Below are 20,119 nucleotides of genomic sequence, written 5' to 3' on the forward strand. Positions count from 1 at the left end.
GTACGATGATTTAACCCCTTGCGTACGATGATTTAATCCCTTGAGTACGATGATTTAACCCCTTGAGTACGATGATTTAACCCCTTGAATACGATGATTTAATCCCTTGAGTACGATGATTTAACCCCTTGAGTACTATGATTTAACCCCTTGAATACGATGATTCAACCCCTTGAGTACGATTATTTAACCCCTCTAGCTATAACAATTCCACCCATTGTGTACTATGATTTAACCTCTTGAGTACAATAGCATTTTACTCAGGAGGTTAAATCATCGTAATCAAGGTGTGTGTGTGTGTGTGTCTGTGTGTGTGTAACATGGGGAGCCAACTCACCTGGGTGGTATCTTGGGAAAATATAACAGCATCAAGGTCGCCACAGTTGTAGTGAGTTATGAGGTGATCGGTGGTGTAAAAGGCGACCATCACCCGCCCTTAGTATCTCTTGTTGGGATAATGTGTGGTTGAGGGCGAACACCACCTGCAAATAAACCATGCGGTAGTTAAGATGTTGCAACACCCAGGATTAAGATACAATTAGGCAACACCACCTGTAATAAATCTACAGTGTAGTTAAGATGCTGCAACACCTTCAGGATTAAGAGATACAATTAGCAATACCACCTGCAACAACCATGTGTTAAGATGTTGCAACACCTTCAGGATTATGATACAATTAGTACACCACCTGCAACAACCAAGATGCTGAAGTTGGTGATGTTGCAACACCTTCATGATTAAGATACACCATAACACCACCTGCAACAACCAAGGTGTAGTTAAGATGTTGCAACACCTTCAGGATTAAGATACAATTAGCAACGCCACCTGCAACAACCAAGGTGTAGTTAAGATGTTGCAACACCTTCAGGATTAAGATACAATTAGCAACACCACCTGCAACAAAATCAAGGTGTTATTAAGATGTTGCAACACAATCGATTCTAAAATTAGCATAAAGTTAAATACAAATAACAACACCAACTGCAACACAACCAAGATGTAGTGAAGATGTTGCAACACCTTCAGGATTAAGGTAAAATTAGCAACATCACCTGCAACACAATAATTCTCTAGTTAAACCCATAAACACAACTAATAAAGCCTTGAACCACCTAAAACACCTATAAACCAATATTACTCTCTAGTTAAACCAAAAAAAACACAATAAAACGTTAAACCACAAAAAACACAAGTCCTATGAATCACGAGAGTCAAGTAAGTAAACAAAGCAAGAGTCAAGTAAACAAAGCAAGAGTCAAATAAACAAAGCAAGAGTCAAGTAAACAAAGCAAGAGTCAAGTAAACAAAGCAAGAGTCAAGTAAACAAAGCAAGAGTCAAGTAAACAAAGCAAGAGTCAAGTAAACAAAGCAAGAGTCAAGTAAACAAAGCAAGAGTCAAATAAACAAAGCAAGAGTCAAGTAAACAAAGCAAGAGTCAAGTAAACAAAGCAGAGTCAAGTAAACAAAGCAAGAGTCAAGTAAACAAAGCAAGAGTCAAATAAACAAAGCAAGAGTCAAGTAAACAAAGCAAGAGTCAAGTAAACAAAGCAAGAGTCAAGTAAACAAAGCAAGAGTCAAGTAAACAAAGCAAGAGTCAAGTAAACAAAGCAAGAGTCAAGTAAACAAAGCAAGAGTCAAATAAACAAAGCAAGAGTCAAGTAAACAAAGCAAGAGTCAAGTCAAGTAAACAAAGCGAGAATCAAGTTTCACAGGGGACAGCCACAGTTCCCAACACGCGAGAAACCTTATCCTTTAATGTGGCTACACTGAGTAAACTTTTAAGTGAGTTGTCGGAATTATTACCACAATATAATTACGGTGAAATCTCTATATAACGGACTTTGATATAACGGACTTTGATATAACGGACTAATCTCTTTTATTAGTCCGTTAGAAGTTACACATATACTTAATTTAGATGAGTATAAGTAATGGGTACTTGGTTAGGTTAGGTTACGTCATTCCATCCACCTGAACACGTCACCTCACCTCCCTCACTATAATTTCTTTACTATTTACACAATTATCACCCCACTGTCCTAATCGGTGTTCTAATTAGTCAAGACGGACGAGTTAATGATAGACCGCCACCTGCTCCACCAATCAATTACCTGAGATTTTCGATATAATTATCACTAAGTGTTTTTTAAATGGCCCCTTAAACCTTCGTTCTGTATAGATGTTAAGGTAACTCAAAGGCCATTAATTTGTGCATATAAAAATACATGGGTTAGGTTAGGTTAGCCTGAGCTTCCAACCTGTAGTACTAACCTAACCTAACCTGGCCTAACCATCCTGGGCTGAAAGATACCATCACCTCAGGCTCCTCAAAATAAAACTGTCAACCAATAAGTAGGTTATATACGCCGGCAGAGGTCGACCTCCACGATGACATCAACACAGAAGGAAACATTAATGGTGACGGTGAGTGATGACACAACACCACCACCGTAGTGTTTGATCCTCTTGGTCAGCTACACCGTCCCTGACACAACACCACCACCGTAGTGTTTGATCCTCTTGGTCAGCTACATCGTCCCTGCCAACGTCTCGCCTTATCTTGCAATTAACACCATCTCCTTCCATAGCTTCTTCACTGTGCTCACCAACTACAACTTTCTGCAGCTTCAACTTTCATTCCTCACCAAACTATAAACTATATATTTAAGTCCTTCGTAATAATTGATGGTCCCGGGGCGACAAACGTTATAAATATTTCTTCACAAGGTGTAAATTTTGTATAAATCGGCTGCCATCATTTGTGGTAGGCCCTAAATTAAGTTATTAAATTTGTGGCGCCAATTATTGTGGCGTTGACTCAGGTGTGTTTCAGTACTGTATATAAGGGCCCGAGACTCTCCTGTAGGTACTATCATCTCTCTCACCATGAAGACTTTAGCAGCTCTCCTCGCAGTCTCCTGCTGGGGGGCTCTCAGCCACGCCTCCGTGGTCAGGACGCGCCCACTCAAGTCTTCTCCAGCCACCGTCCGTCTCTCCAGCCCTCGCTCACCACTCGAACCTCTCCACCTACAGGTAGAAGCCTTCGGCCAGCGACACAACCTTCGTCTACAGCCGGCTCTCTCTCCCCTCAGCGTTGACTTCAAGCTACAGAGGACAGCCATAAACGAGCAAGGACAAGTCATCATTGAAGACGTGGCCATGGAGGGAGAGGACGCCCCTCTGTATGAGGACCCAGAAACAGGCAGTGTGGTGACCCTGGACGACAACAAGGTGGAGGGGATCATTACCCCAACACTCACCCTCATGGCAGCTTCTGACGGAACCCATCAGGCTGTGCGTCAGTATTCGGCCATGCCTCTACACGAAACCCGTGACTACCTGGAGGTGCCTTCAGGAGTTCTCTACAACCAAAATTCATCGACTAACACCAGAGCTGTCACAAGCGTGTCCCCTGAAGTCTATATCATTGTGGACAGCACACTCGCTAAGCAGCTCGGCTCTAATACCAAAGTCAGGAAATATCTCTCCGTCTTCTGGAACGCCGTTAACCAAAGATATGCAGCCATCAGCGACCCCAAGATCAAGCTGGTCCTGTCTGGCGCTCTTATCGTCCGTAAGTCAGCCCACGAACCTTACATTAACGACAATTTCCTTCTCGACAACTACATCGATGGAGCTAACACCTTGAACTCAGTCAGCGACTGGCTCTTCCAGAAAAAGGACGACTTATCTGCCTACGACTTGGCCTATCTGATGACTGGGAAGGACATGGCTGACGTACAGGCAGGTACGATCAAAGAAGGCTTGTCAGGTATCGCCTGGAAAGGCGCCGCCTGTGTGGTAGCTGAGGCCAACAAGCGCTCCTTCAACACGGGAATGGGTGAGGACCAGGGCGCTTACTACGTGGGAGTGATGACGGCCGCCCATGAGGTGGCACACAACCTAGGTTCACCTCATGACGGTGAGGGTGAGGCAACGAGCTGCTCCTGGGATGACGGCTACATTATGAGCTATGTGTCCGGTAAACTCAACAAGCTCCTCTTCTCCCCCTGTTCACAGAAGCTGATGAAGAAGTACTTTATGACGTCTGACGCAGACTGTCTACACAAGGCAGCAATGGTCCCTACCATTAATCTGTCATCAAAGCTGCCAGGTGAGCTCATCCCCATGGACAAGCAGTGTCAAAAGGCAACGGGCCAGACAAATGCTTTCGCCTCTAAGCAAGTGAGTGAGGATTCACTCTGCGTAGAGTTGGTGTGTCAGTGGAAGGTGAAGGAGGGCAACTCTGTGTTTACCTACACCAAGTCTACTGGCGATCCTGCTGCCGAAGGTTCTGCCTGCAGGAGTGGCGGCGTCTGTACCGACGGCTCCTGTCAGTGACCAACACTCACCTTCACCACAATTGTTCCTTCATGACTCAACACTTATACTATATAATGTTGTGACTCTCCTGTCGGGAGTTACCAATAAATGAAGCATCAATAATCGCTGCATTATTAACCACTCCAGCTAAAAATATAACTACTGCTCTTTGAATTGGTGTTTTACCCTTGATAAATATTCAGGATATAAACTACCAAACGCTACAAGCAATGTGTCCTAGAATTGAAAAACAAATCAAAAGCAAGTTCAACTTATTCCCTCCATAACCTTTATATGTCTGCTTAAAACAAACAAACAAACAAAGAACAAATCAATGATATTTAAACCATCATCCCCCAAAGGGTTAAAACAATTATCCTAAAAGGGTTTAAATCCTCGTCCACAAAGAGTTAAACTCAAACCTCAAGCTACACGACCAACAGTTCCCAGGTGAGATGTATCGCTAATGACCCTCACTCATTAGGACAGGTGTAATGGCCAACTTACTAACCTCACAAACAACGCAAATTCCAGATCAGTTTCCACACTTCACCCTCACATACTTGTATAATTTCACCCTTTAAATCACACTAGTTTAAGGTACAGTCCCAAATCTGCACCACACTACGAAAATAGAGTCTCCAATAGTCTCCAGTTAGTTATGTATTTCATGTAGTCACCAATAGAGTCTCCAAGAGTCTCCAGTTAGTTATGTATTTCATGTAGTCACCAATAGAGTCTCCAATAGTCTCCAGTTAGTTATGTATTTCATGTAGTCACCAATAGAGTCTCCAATAGTCTCCAGTTAGTTATGTAATTCATGTAGTCACCAATAGAGTCTCCAATAGTCTCCAGTTAGTTATGTATTTCATGTAGTCACCAATAGAGTCTCCAATAGTCTCCAGTTAGTTATGTATTTCATGTAGTCACCAATAGAGTCTCCAATAGTCTCCAGTTAGTTATGTATTTCATGTAGTCACCAATAGAGTCTCCAGTTAGTTATGTATTTCATGTAGTCACCAATAGAGTCTCCAATAGTCTCCAGTTAGTTATGTAATTCATGTAGTCACCAATACAGTCTCCAATAGTCTCCAGTTAGTTATGTATTCATGTAGTCACCAATAGAGTCTCCAAGAGTCTCCAGTTAGTTATGTATTTCATGTAGTCACCAATAGAGTCTCCAATAGTCTCCAGTTAGTTATGTATTTCATGTAGTCACCAATAGAGTCTCCAATAGTCTCCAGTTAGTTATGTATTTCATGTAGTCACCAATAGAGTCTCCAATAGTCTCCAGTTGGTTATGTATTTCATGTGATCTCAGCCAAGTCTCAATAGTCTCCGGTTAAGTTATGTATTTCATGTAGTCACCAATAGGGAGCTCAATAGTCTTCAGTTAGTTATGTATTTCATGTAGTCACCAATAGTCTCCAATAGTCTCAGTTAGATTTATGTATTTCATGTAATTCACCAATAAAATTCTCCAATAGTCTCCAATAGTCTCCAGTTAGTTATGTATTTCATGTAGTCACCAATAGAGTCTCCAATAGTCTCCAGTTAGTTATGTATTTCATGTAGTCACCAATAGAGTCTCCAGTTAGTTATGTATTTCATGTAGTCACCAATAGAGTCTCCAATAGTCTCCAGTTAGTTATGTAATTCATGTAGTCACCAATACAGTCTCCAATAGTCTCCAGTTAGTTATGTATTTCATGTAGTCACCAATAGAGTCTCCAATAGTCTCCAGTTAGTTATGTATTTCATGTAGTCATCAGAGGCTACAAAAACATACTACAAAACCATAATAAATACTACAGTGTACAGATAGATTTTAACGGGACGGCAAATTTCACCTTCGATCATGGAATCCGATCCGGTTACAAGTACAGTGAAACCTCTAAATACCGGACATTTCTCTCCATATAATCCGTTAGATGGGGGTTTCACATTTAACGGACCCTCGATATAACGGACTTTCATCTTCATATAGTTCGTTAAATAGAGGTTTTTACATTTAACGGACCCTCGATATAACGGACTTTCCTCTCCATATACTGTAGTTCGTTAAATAGAGGTTTTTACATGTAACGGACCCTCGATATAACGGACTTTCATTTTCATACAGTTCGTTAAATAGAGGTTTTTACATTTAACGGACCCTCGATATAACGGACTTTCCTCTCCATATAGTCCGTTAAATAGAGGTTTTTACATGTAACGGACCCTCGATATAACGTATTTTCCTCTCCAAATAGTCCGTTAAATAGAGGTTTCACTGTAATCACCGTTATGACGCGGAGACATAACAACAAGTCATCAATTTTGAAATATTATGTCAGTTCTATTACAGTTTTTTTATATTAAAGTGGCCGGTAAATACGTTAACATTCAGGATACAGTACTCTGAGTGGCCGGTAAATACGTTAACATTCAGGATACAGTACTCTGAGTGGCCGGTAAATACGTTAACATTCAGGATACAGTACTCTGATTACAGCTCGATACAGCAAAAATAACTCAAAAATACGTTTCAGTTAACTACAGCCTCGACGATTATTTTCTCTGTAAAAAAAATCAACATGTCCCTCTAGCGGCCAAAGTCTCAACTACGAGGTAAACAAATGCCAGGATGTAAATATTATGGGGCGGCTGGATAAAGCAAGTCAGCCTAGCACAAGGGCGCCTCTGATAGCCCAGCTGACCGTGGCTGACACATAGTCCCACCCACACACTTATTTATTTTGTAACCCTTAAGGCATTAACCTCTTGAATACGATGACTTAAGCACTTAAAACACGATGACTTAACAATTTGAATGATGACTTAACACACTGAATGATAGAGTAACCCCTTAAACATGATAACTTAACCCTTGAATGATAGTTACCCCTTAAACACGATGACTTAACCCTTTAAACATGGTGACTTAACCCTTTAAACATGATGACTTAACCCCCCTCCCCCAAAGGCAACATTTCTTCCATACCTCATTTCTTTTATAACAAGGAGGTGCACGAGTAATTAGCTGTAACAGATGAGAGAAAAATCAAGCATCTTCTCTCACGTGAGGGAAGGCATGTAGGCACAGTTTGTTTACTAGTGGGTGTCAACACAACCCTCTGGTTCATAAACACGCTGCCTTCACCCGTCACTGTCAACACGCTGATGAGAAGAAGCAACTGTGGGTGTCCTAACCTAGCCTAACATAACCTGACCTGTCCTAACCTGACCTAACCTATCCTAACCTAACTACGAGTAATCTAGCCTGACCTAGCCTAAACTAACCAAGCCTAGCCTGACCTGACCTAACCTTCCCACCTCTCTCTCTCTCTCTCTCTCTCTCTCTCTCACTCCCAGACACCCATGAGCAAGTGTCTTCATATCTACCTCATGATTGGCTGCCTGGAGGAGTGTGGGCGTGGCCTTTTTCACTTCCTAGGCACAGTCGTTACCCTCACGCTCGGCAAACACCGTATACACATGCAAATTACTATCCATACATCACATTTACGACTGCAATAACGGGCCGATTCATCCATCAAACTTTACATTCCGGATTGCAACATCATCCATCTGGTACTGCATCTTTATGGTAATGAGGGAAGGGGGAATATAACGGGGGCATGGAACGTGTGTGGAGATATGTTTTCCACGTGATAACCCCAACTTAACCTAACCTAACCTAACCCCAGCTTAACCTAACCTAACCTAACCCCAACTTAACCTAACCTAACCTAACCTAACCCCAACTTAACCTAAGCTAAGCTAACCTAACACAACTTACTATAATTGTTACTACTAGTACTACTACTTTTTTAATGGCCTCCAACCTCGATTTATAGCAATACAATACTACTACTACTACTACTACTACTAGCATTACTCCTTCTACCACCACTACTACCACTACTACTACCATTACTACTACTACTACACCCAGTGACACTAACTTACAGCCATATATTTTACGTCGAGGAAACAGGTTTTGTATGGACCCGGACAGCTGGTGACGCCCACGGGAGTTACGCATCAACTTATATTCACTACATCTTGCCTACGACTTCCTCAAGCTCCCTACTGTCCCTCCCCTATACCTCCTCCCCAAGTTTTTATCCCTCCCCACACCCCTATCACTACGCCACCTCCCCAAATATCCACATCTCCCCCACACCTCCCTCCTCCACATATCCTCCCCAAGTTTTTACATCTCCCTATTCTCTCTACCTCCCCTCCCCTCCTTCTTCCTCCCCACTCCCCCATCATCAGTATTTAAACGACCCAACACCCGTCCTGGAGTCATGAAAGGCTTCCTGAGTGCTGACTTCTACATCATTAAGTCTCAATAACCTCGCCCCTCTAATGATACTCGCCCCTCCAATGATACTCGCCCTCTCGCCCCTCTAATGATACTCGCCCTCTAATGATACTCGCCCCTCTAATGATACTCGCCCTTCAATGATACTCGCCCCTCTAATGATACTCGCCCTCAATGATACTCGCCTCTAATGATACTCGCCCTCCAATGATACTCGCCCCTCTAATGATACTCGCCCTCCAATGCCCTCTAATGATACTCGCCCCTCAATGATACTCGCCCTCTAATGATACTCGCCCAATGATACTCGCCCCTCTATTGATACTCGCCTCAATGATACTCAATGATACTCGCCCCTCAATGATACTCGCCCCTCCAATGATACTCGCCCTCATACTCGCCCTCTGATACTCGCCCTCTAATGATAATGATACTCGATACTCGCCCCTCTAATGATACTCGCCCTCCTAAATGATACTCGCCCCTCAATGATACTCGCCCTCTAATGATACTCGCCCCTCTAATGATACTCGCCCTCTAATGATACTCGCCCTCCAATGATACTCGCCCCTCTAATGATACTCGCCCCTCTAATGATACTCGCCCTCAATGATACTCGCCCCTCCAATGATACTCGCCCTCCAACAACAGTACATCAATAACTCGTATAATGTCTGGTTCCCTGATCTTAGTGACTCGCATCATAGCTCGATTGCTGGGGGAGGGGAGGATGGGGAGGAGAAGGAAGGGATAAGGAAAGGGGAAGAGTGGAAGATGAGAAGGAGGAAAGGGAAAAAGGGTGGGAGAGAGAGAGAGAGAGAGAGAGAGAGAGAGAGAGGAGAGAGAGAGAGAGAGAGAGAGAGAGAGAGAGAGAGAGAGAGAGAGAGAGAGAGAGATATTAAACCATCTTTATACAAGTAAATCCTCACAACACAAGAGAGGAAGGGAGAAAGGAGAAGAGAAAGGGAAGGGGAAGGGGGACCGTCTGCCCCACCAATCAGATCGCACCATTAGGCCACCAAAGACCACTGAATTGTGTTGACTTCACGGGGAGAATAATTATACTGACTGCTGTGTTAGTCTTCATTATGGCGTCTGTTTATCATAATTAAACCCGGATATATGAGCCACTGATCACGAGAGGCGCGCCATAACCTAATCTAACCTGACCTGACGTGACCTAACCTGACCTGACGTGACCTATGACCTGAGGCACCTGCTGACGTGACCTAACCTGACCTGACCTGACCTGACCTGACCTAACCTAACAACCAAACCTAATTTAATCGTGTTTTACTTGAAGAGAGAGACCCCCCTTGGTCAGCATAACACCTCCTGGCGCCCACAGTCACAACAAGGTTCCAACTCGGGCGGCCAACTTCGGACTAATGGCGCGCCTTCCGATACTCATATCCGGCCAAGCGCCATTACTCGGCCAGACGTAACCCCACACCACCAGCACGAGATGGATGAGTCAAGTGGGTGAGTGAGGGTGGGTGGGTCCTGGGTGAAAGGATGAGTCTGCCGGATGAGTGGGTTGGAGGAGGGTGGTGGTGGTAGTAGTAGTAGTGTGGTGGTGGTGGTGGTGGTGGTGGTAGTGGTGGTGTGGTGGTGTGGTAGTGGTGGTGGTAGTAGTAGTGGTGAGGTGGTGTGGGAGTGAGGTGGTGGTGGTGTGGTAGTAGTGGTGGTGTGGGTGGTGGTGTAGTGGTGGTGGTGGTGGTGGTGGTAGTAGTGAGTGGTGGGAGGTGGTGGTGGGTGGGGTGGTGGTGAGTGTGTGGTGGTGGTGAGGTGATGTGGTAGTGGTGGTGGTGGTGGTGATAGGCGTCTAAGAGCTTCCTTAACAAACAAGACCCTCCTCTCCCCTCACCCTTCACCCCACCTCCCCCACCCTTCACCTCACCTCCCCCCACACCCCCCCACAACTGCAGCTAACCAATACTAACACATCAATCTAAATTTCTGATGACCCGCCAGACTAGTTCATTGAGATTCCTGCCTAACCCAGAACACAACAACAGGGGTGGTGTGGTGAGTGGTGGTAGTGGTGGTGATAGTGGTGGTGGTGATAGTGGTGGTAGATGAGTGGTGATGGTGGTGGTGTTCATTCTCGGATAAGAAGGGCATTAGTGGATAACTAGTTTTATGAACATCTTAACTACTTGGTGAGATAAAAGGTTTATAGTGTCGTTCTTGCACTCAACATCCCGTCATCATAGAGTATTTACATTTAGTTTAGTTTTTTAATTGTATTTTTTTAAGGATATTAATACACCAATATACACAAACATACACCAGTACACACACACACACACACACACACACACACACACACACACACACACACACACACACACCTCCTTAATGACTGACCTGAGAGAAATTGAGGCCATTGAGAGGCACGCACTGTTCCTCCACCCTCTCCACGGCGCCTGTACGCTTGGTGAGCCTCTCGGCCTCCTGTGCGAGGTAGAGGTCGAGTACTGGCACCCCGCGGCTCCTGATGTCACTCTCCGTCAGCGAGTTGACCATCAGCATCACCCACACCGGTCGCTTCCTCTCCCAGTTACCTGTGAAGGAAGTCATTTGTGGTTATTAGGTGGTGGCACTCGTGTATATGTATGTGCTTTTTGTTGGCACTCTGTGTGCTGTGTGTATATGGTGGCACTCGTGTGTATATGGTGGCACCCCTGTGTGTATATGGTGGCACTCTGTGTGTATATGGTAAGCAATTTCTGTATATGGTGGCACCTTGTATATGGTGGCAGCACCTGTGTGTATATGGTGGCACCTTGTGTGTATATGGTGGCACTCTGTGTGTATATGGTGGCACTCTTGTGCATATGGTGTGTTAATTTTGTGTATATGGTACCTGTAGTATATATGGTGGCACTGTGTGTATATGGTGGCACTGTGTGTATATGGTGGCACTCTGTGTATGTAGGCACTCTTTTGTGTATATGTGGCACTCTGTGTGTATACAGGCACTTGTGTATATGGTGTGGCACTTGTGTATATGGTGGCACTTGTGTATATATGGTGGGCACTTTGTGTGTATATGGTAAGAATTTTGTGTATATGTAGGCACTCTGTGTGTGTGTATGGTGGCACTCTTGTGGTATATGGTAAGCACTTTTGCATATGGTATAATTTGTGTATAAGTGGTGGCACTTGTGTATATATGGTGGCACTTGTGTATATGGTGGCACCTGTGTATATGGTGGCACCTCAGTATATGGTGCACTTTATGTATATGGTAAGCACCTTGTATATGGTGGCACCTTGTGTATATGGTGGCACTTTGTGTATATGGTGGCACTTCAGGCGGTGGCACTGTGTATATGGTGGCACTCTTTTGTGTATATGGTGGCACTCGTGTGTATATGGTGCAGCACTCTGTGTATATGGTGGCACTCTGTGTATGGTGGCACTGTGTGTGTATATGGTGGTGGCACCTTGTGTGTATATGGCAGGCACTCTGTGTGTGTATATGGTGGCACTCTGTGTGTATATGTGGCACCTGTTTGTATATGGTAACAAAAAGGCGTAGGCACTTTGTGTATATGGTGGCAATTTTGTGTATATGTAGGCACTTGTGTATATGGTGGCACTCTGTTTGTATATGGTGGCACCTGTGTATATGGTGGCACTTCAGGTATATGGTGGCACTCTGTGTGTATATGGTGGCACTCTGTGTGTATATGGTAATTCTGTATATGGTGGCACCCCTGTGTATATGGTGGCACTCTTGGTGCAGGCGAGGCACTCTGTATATGGTGGCACTTTGTATATGCAGGCACTCGTGTGTATATGGTGGCACTCTGTTTGTATATGTGGCACTCTGTGTAGTATATGGCAGGCACTTGTGTATAGTGGTGTACCTTTGTGTATATGGTGGCACCTGTGTGTGTATATGGTGGCACTCTGTGTGCATATGGTGGCACCTGTTTGTATATGGTACACTGTGTGTATATGGTGCACTCTTGTGTATATGGTGGCACCTGTGTGTATATGTAGGCACCTGTGTGTGTATATGGTGGCACTGTGTATACAGGCACCCCTTGTGTATATGGTGGCACCTTTGTGGTATATGGTGGCACTCAGTGTATATGGTGGCACCTTGTGCATATGGTGGCACTTGTGTATATGGTGGCACCTGTGTATATGGTGACACCTTGTGTATATGGAAAACGTGTTATGTGGCACTTGTGTGTATATGTAGGCACTTGTGTATATGTAGGCACTTTTGGTGTATATGGTATAATTTTGTGTATATGGTGGGTAATTCTGTGTGTATATGGTGGCACTCTGTGTGTGTATATGGTGGGCACTGTGTGTGTGTGGTGGCACCTTGTATATGGTGGCACCTGTGTGTATATATGGTGGCACCTGTGTATATGGTGCACTGTGTGTATATGCAGGCACTCTTGTATATGTGGTGCACTCTGTGTGTATATGGTGGCACCTGTAAAAGGCAGGCACTGTGTGTATATGGTAGCACTTGTGTATATGGTGGCACTCTTGTATATGTAGGCACCTCTGTGTATATGGTGGCACTCTTTGTGTATATGGTGGCACCTGTGCATATGGTGGCACTCTTGTGTATATGGTGGCACTCAGGCATATGGTGGCACCTGCAGAGAGTGTAGGCACTCTGTGTGTATATGGTACACCTGTGTGGGTATATACAGGCACCTGTGTGTGTATATGGTGGCACTCTGTGTATATGGTGCACCTGTGTGTATATGGTGCACTGCAGTATATGGTAAGCACCTTTTGTGTATATGGTGGCACTCTTGTGTGCATACAGGCACCTCGTGTACACATGGTGGCACCTCGTGCATATGGTGGCACCTTGCATATGGCGGCACCTCTGTGTGTATATGGTGGGAAGCACTGTGTGTATATGTAGGCACTGGTGTATATGGTGGCACTCTGTGTATATGGTACCTTGTGTATATGGTGCACTCTGTGTGTATATGGTGGCACCTGTGTGTATATGGTGGGCACTGTGTGTATATGTAGGCACTCTTGTGTATATGGTGGCACCTGTGTGTATATGGTGGCACTGTGTGTATGGTAAGCACTCTTGTGTATATGGTACCCTGTGTATATGGTAAGCACTTGTGTATATGGTGACACTTCAGGTATATGGTACTGTGTGTATATGGTGGCACTGTGGTGTATATGGTATACCCCTCAGTATATGGTACTCTGTGTATATGGTAGCACCTCTTGTGTATATAAGTGTAGGCACCTGTGTGTATATGGTGGCACACTTTGTGTATACAGGCACTCTTGTGTATATGGTAAGCACTCTTGTGTATATGGTGGCACTCTGTGTATATATGCAGGCACCTTGTGTATATGTAGGCACTCTGTGTGTATATGGTGGCACTCTGTGTATATGTAGGCACTCTTGTGTATATGGTGTGGCACTTCAGTATATGGTGGCACTCTTGTGTATATGGTGGCACTCTGTGTGTATATGGTGGCACCTTGTGTATATGGAAATTCTCTGTGTGTATATGCAGGCACTCTCTGTGTATATGGTGGCACTCTGTGCAGAGCATGGTGGCACTGTGTGTATATGGTGGCACCTGTGTGTATATGGTGGTACCTGTGTGTATATGGTGGCACTTTGTGTATATGGTGGCACCTCGGTGTAGAGCAGGCACCTGCATATGGTGGGCACCTGTTTGTATATGGTGGCACTCGTGTGTATATGGTAGCACTCAGTATATGGTGGCACTTTTGTGTATATGGTGGCACTCTTGTGCATATGGTGGCACTCTTGTGTATGAGGTACCTGTGTGTATATGGTGGCACTTTGTGTATATGGTGGCACTCTTGTGTATATGTGGTGGCACCTGTGTGTATATGGTGACACTCTGTGGGAGCATGGTGGCACCTGTGTACATGGTGCACCTGTGTGTATATGGTGGCACCTGTGTGTATATGGTGGGGCACTTTGTGTATATGGTGGCACCCCTCAGTATATGTAGGCACCTGTGTATATGGTGGCACCTCTGTGTGTATATGGTGGCACTGTGTATATGGTGTACTGTGTGAGTATGGTGGCACTGTGTGTATATATGGTGGCACCTGTGTATATGGTACCTGTGTGTGTATATGGTGGCACTTTGTGGTATATGGTGTGGCACCTGTGGTGTATATGGTGTTAAATTGCAGGTATATGGTGGCACTCGTGGTGTATATGGTGGCACCTTGTGTATACAGGCACCTCTGTGTATATGGTAGCACTCTCTTGTGCATATGGCAGGCACCTGTGTATATGGTGGCACCTGTGTGTATATGGTGGCACTCTTTGTGTAGTATGGTGGCACTTTGTGTATATGCAGGCACTGTGTGTATATGGTGGCACTGTGTGTGTATATGGTGGCACTCTGTGTGTATATGGTGGCACTCTGCATATGGTGGCATTCTCAGTGTATATGGTGGCACTGTGTGTATATGGTGGCATCTGTGTATAGGTACTGTGTGTATATGGTGGCACTTTGTGTATATGGTGGCACTCAGTGTATATGGTGGCACTTCTGTGTGGGAGGGCGGTAAGGCACCTGTGTGTATACAGGCACCTGTGTGTATATGGTGGCACCTGTATATGGTGGCACCTGTGTATATGGTGGCACTCTGTGTATGGGCGGTGGCACCTGTATATGGTGGCACTCTTGTGTATATGGTGGCACTCTGTGTGTATATGGTGGGCACCTGTGTGTATATATGGTGGCACCTCGGGTGAGTGATGGTGGCACCTGTGGTGTATATGGTGGCACTCCGTGGTGTATATGGTGGCACCTGTGTGTATATGGTGGCACCTGTGTGTATGGTGGCACTTTTGTGTATATGGTGGCACTGTGTGTATATGTAGGCACCTGTGTGTATATGGTGGCACCTGTGTGTATATGGTGGCACTCTGTGTGTATATGTAGGCACTCTGTGTGTATATGGTGGCACTGTGTGTATATGGTGGCACTTGTGTATATGGTACCTGTGTATATGGTGGCACTTTGTGTATATGGTGGCACCTGTGTGTATATGGGTACCTTGTGTATATATGGTGGCACTGTGTGTATATGGTGGCACTCTGTGTGTATATGGTGGCACTCTGTGTGGTATATGGTGGCACTCTGTGTAGTATATGGTGGGCACTCGTGTATATGGTGGCACTGTGTATATGGTGGCACTTTGTGTATATGGTAAGGCACCTGCATATGGTGGCACTCTTGTATATGGTGGCACTGGTATATGGCACCTGCAGGTGTATATGGTGGCACCTGCATATGTAGGCACTCTGTGTGTATATGGTGGCACTTTGTATATGGTACACCTGTGTGTATATGGTGGCACTCTGTGTGTATATGGTGGCACCCTGTGTGTATATGGTGGCACTGTGTATATGGTGGCACTGTGTGTATATGGTGGCACCTCTGTGTGTATACAGGCACTTCTGTGTATATGGTGGCACTCTGTGTGTATATGGTGGCACTCTTGTGTATATGGTGGCACTGTGGTGTATATGGTGGCACTCTTGCAGGTATATGGTGGCACTGTGTATATGGTGGCACTCGTGTGTATATGGTAAGCACTCCCTGTGTATATGGTGGCACTCGTGTATATGTAGGCACCTCGTGTGTATATGGTGGCACCCCTCTTGTGTACATGGTACCTGTGGTAGAGCATGGCAGGCACCTGTGTATACAGGCACTGCAGGTATATGGTGGCACTCTGTGTGTATATGGTGGCACTGTGTGTATATGGTATACCTTGTGTATATATGGTGTGGCACTTTTGTGTATATGGTGGCACTGTGTATATGGTGGGCACTTTGTGTATATGGTGGCACTGTGTGTATATGGTGGCACTGTGTATATGATGCACTGTGTATATGGTGGCACTCTGTGTGTATGGTGGCACCCTGTGTATATGGTGGCACTGTGTGTATATGCAGGCACTCCCAGCATATGGTGGGCACTCTTGTGTATATGGTGGCACTGTGGGGAGCATGGCGGCACTGTGTGGTATATGGTGGCACTCAGTATATGGTGGGCACCTGTGTGTATATGGTGGCACCTGTATATGGTGGCACTCTGTGTGTATATGGTGGCACTCTGTGGTGTATATGGTGGCACTCTGGTGTATATGGTGGCACTCTGTAAGTATATGGTGGCACTCTGTGGTGGCACCCCTGTGTATATGCAGGCACTCTTTGTGTATATGGTGGCACTCCAGGTATATGGTGGCACCCCTGTGTGTATATGGTGGCACCTTGTGTATATGGTGGCACCTGTGGTGTATATGGTGGCACTGTGGTGTATATGGTGGCACTGTATATGGTGGCACTGTGTGCAGTGGTGGCACCCTGTGTATATGGTGGCACCTGTGTATATGGTGGCACCTGTGTATATATGGTACCTGTGTATATGGTGGCACTCTGTAGTATATGGTGGCACCTGTGTGTATATGGTGGCACTGTGGTGTATATGGTGGCACTCTGTGTGTATATGGTGGCACTGTGTATATGGCGGCACTGTGTGTATATGGTGGCACTGTGGTGTATATGTAGGTACTTTGTGCATATGGTGGCACCTGTGTGTATATGGTGGCACTTGTGTATATGGTGGCACCTCTTGTATATGGTAAGCACCTGTGTGTGTATATGGTGGCACTTTTGCATATGGTGGCACCTCAAAAAGGCGTAGGCACCTGTGTGTATATGGTGGCACTGTATATGGTGGCACTGTGGCATATGGTACACCCTGTGTATATGGTGGCACTGTGTGCATATATGGTGGCACCCTGTGTATACAGGCACTCTTGTGTATATGGTGGCACCTGTATGGACAGGCAACGTGGGTATATGGTGGCACTGTGAGCATGGTGGCACCTGTGTATATGGTGGCACCTGCAGCATGGTGGCACCTGTGTGTATATGGTGGCACTCTGTGTGTATATGGTGGCACTCTGTGTGTATATGGTGGCACTCCTGTGTATATGGTGGCACTCGTGGTGTATATGGTGGCACCCTGTGGCATGGTGGCACTCGTGTGAAAGCAGGCACTGTGTATAAGCAGGCACTGCAGATGGCGGTGGCACCTGTGTATATGGTGGCACCTGTGTGTATATGGTGGCACCTGCAAGTGTATATGGTGGCACCCTGTATGTGTGTGTGCATATGGTGGCACCTTGTGTATATGGTGGCACCTTGTGTATATGTGGTGGCACTGCAGAGCATGGTGGCACCTGTGGTGTATATGGTGGCACTGTGTGTATATGGTGGCACCTGTGTGTATATGGTGGCACTGTGTATATGGTGGCACCTGTGTGTATATGGTGGCACTCTGTGTGTATATGGTGGCACCTGTGTGTATATGGTGGCACCTGTGTGTATATGGTGGCACTTTGTGTATATGGTGGCACTCAGGTATATGGTGGCACTGTGTGTATATGGTGGCACCTGTGTGTATATGGTGGCACTGTGTGTATATGGTAATCTGTAGTATATGGTGGCACCCTGGTGTATATGGTGGCACCTCTGTGTATATGGTGGCACTGCAGGTATATGGTGGCACCTTGTGTATATGGTGGCACTCTCAGGTATATGGTGGCACTCTGTGTGTATATGGCACCTTGTGTATATGGTGGCACCTGTGTGTATATATGTAGGCACCTGTGTGTATATATGGTGGCACTTGTGCATATGTAGGCACCTGTGTATATGTAGGCACTCTGTGTATATGGTGGCACCTGTGTGTATATATGTAGGCACCTGTGTGTATATGGTGGCACCTGTGTGTATATGGTGGCACTCTGTGTGAGCATGGCAGCACCTGTGTATATGGTGGCACCTGTGTGTATATGGTGGCACCTGTGTATATGTGGTGGCACCTGTGTATATGGTGGCACTCTTGCATGCAGAAAATTTGTGTAAAGAAGTGCAGGCACCTGTGTGTATATGGGTAAGTAATTCGTGTGCATATGGTATACTTGTATATGGTGGTGTGCATATGGTGGCACCTTTGGTGGTTATGGTGCACCTGTGTGTATATGGTGGCACTGTGTGTATATGGTGGCACTTTTGTGTATATGGTGGCACTTTGTGTATAGTGGTGGCACCTGTGTGTATATGGTGGCACTCTCAGGTATATGGTGGCACCTGTGTGTATGGTGGCACCTGTGTGTATATGTGGCACCTGTGTGGGGTATATGGTGCACCTGTGTGTATATGGTGGCACTTTGTGTATATGGCACACTGTATATGGTGGCACGTGTATATGGTATAATGTGTATATGGTACCTGTGTGTATATGGTGGGCACTCTTGTGTATATGGTATAACTCTGTGTATATGTAGGCAATTTTGTGTTGGCGCAGGCACCTGTGTATATGGTGTTAACTGTGTATATGGTGGCACTCTTGTGTATATGTAGGCACCTGTGTGTATAATATGGTGGCACCTCTTGTGTATATGGTGGCACCTGTGTGTATATGGTGGCACTGTGTGTATATGGTAAGCACCCCTGTGTATGATGGCAGCCCCCGTGTGTATATGTAGGCACCCGTGTATATGGTGGCACTCGTGTGTATATGGCAGGCACCGTGTGCATATGGCACTTTTTGTGTATATGGTGGCACTCTCGCGTGTATATGGTGGCACTGCAGTATATGGTATACTGTGTGCATATGGTAATTTTCGTGTGTATATGGTGGCACTTCGTGTATATGGTGGGCATTCTCGTGTGTATATGGTAGGCACTCGTGCGTATATGGTGGCACTCCGTGGTATATATGGCACTCGTAGGCAGTACATATGGTGGCACTCGTGTGTATATGGTGGCACTCCTGTATAAGCACCTCTTAAGTAAACCGATTATCCTGACCCTGTAAATAAACGCACAGGTAAATTTACATTAATTAGCTCTTCTGTAAACGGATTAATTTTAGTTATATTTTAAGTACCGTAAATTACCTTCCCATGTAAATAAACTCAATAACCTTGTTTACATAATTTACAAAAACCAATAACGAAAATAACATTACTCCAGGCGTTGTCAATAACACTCACAGTATCACCACACACACACACCACACACACTTACCACCACACACACACACACACTTACCACACACACTTACCACCACACACACTTACCACCACAAACACACTTACCACCACACACTTACCACCACACACACTACCACCACACACACACTTACCACCACCACACACACTTACCACACACACACACTACCACCACCTCAAGCAGTGCCACCTGTATTATAGATCTTATGGACAGGTAACTTAGAGTCTATTTTTCATTACCTGCTATATACTTTTGGTTATACTTCATAAACTTTCTCTGTATTGCGTTGAACCATAAGACACCTGAGATCACCCTACTATTACTACTACTACTACTACTACTACTACTACTACTACTACTACTACCTCTCCCTCCTCCC

The 20,119-nt window shown here is 45.2% G+C and overlaps 1 protein-coding gene across 1 annotated transcript in view; it reads right to left on the bottom strand.

The window, feature by feature from the left end:
* Nucleotides 1–20,119, bottom strand: part of LOC121869405 (metalloprotease TIKI1-like) — an 86,780-nt gene that overhangs the window by 13,965 nt on the left and 52,696 nt on the right. Inside the window, 3 exon segments of the mRNA XM_042370751.1 lie at nt 338–428; nt 430–482; nt 11,010–11,206. Of these exon segments, the coding sequence (XP_042226685.1) occupies nt 338–428; nt 430–482; nt 11,010–11,206 (341 nt within the window).

This window comes from Homarus americanus, unplaced genomic scaffold (assembly GCF_018991925.1).
Source record: "Homarus americanus isolate GMGI-L3 unplaced genomic scaffold, GMGI_Hamer_2.0 scaffold575, whole genome shotgun sequence".
Lineage (NCBI taxonomy): Eukaryota > Metazoa > Arthropoda > Malacostraca > Decapoda > Nephropidae > Homarus > Homarus americanus.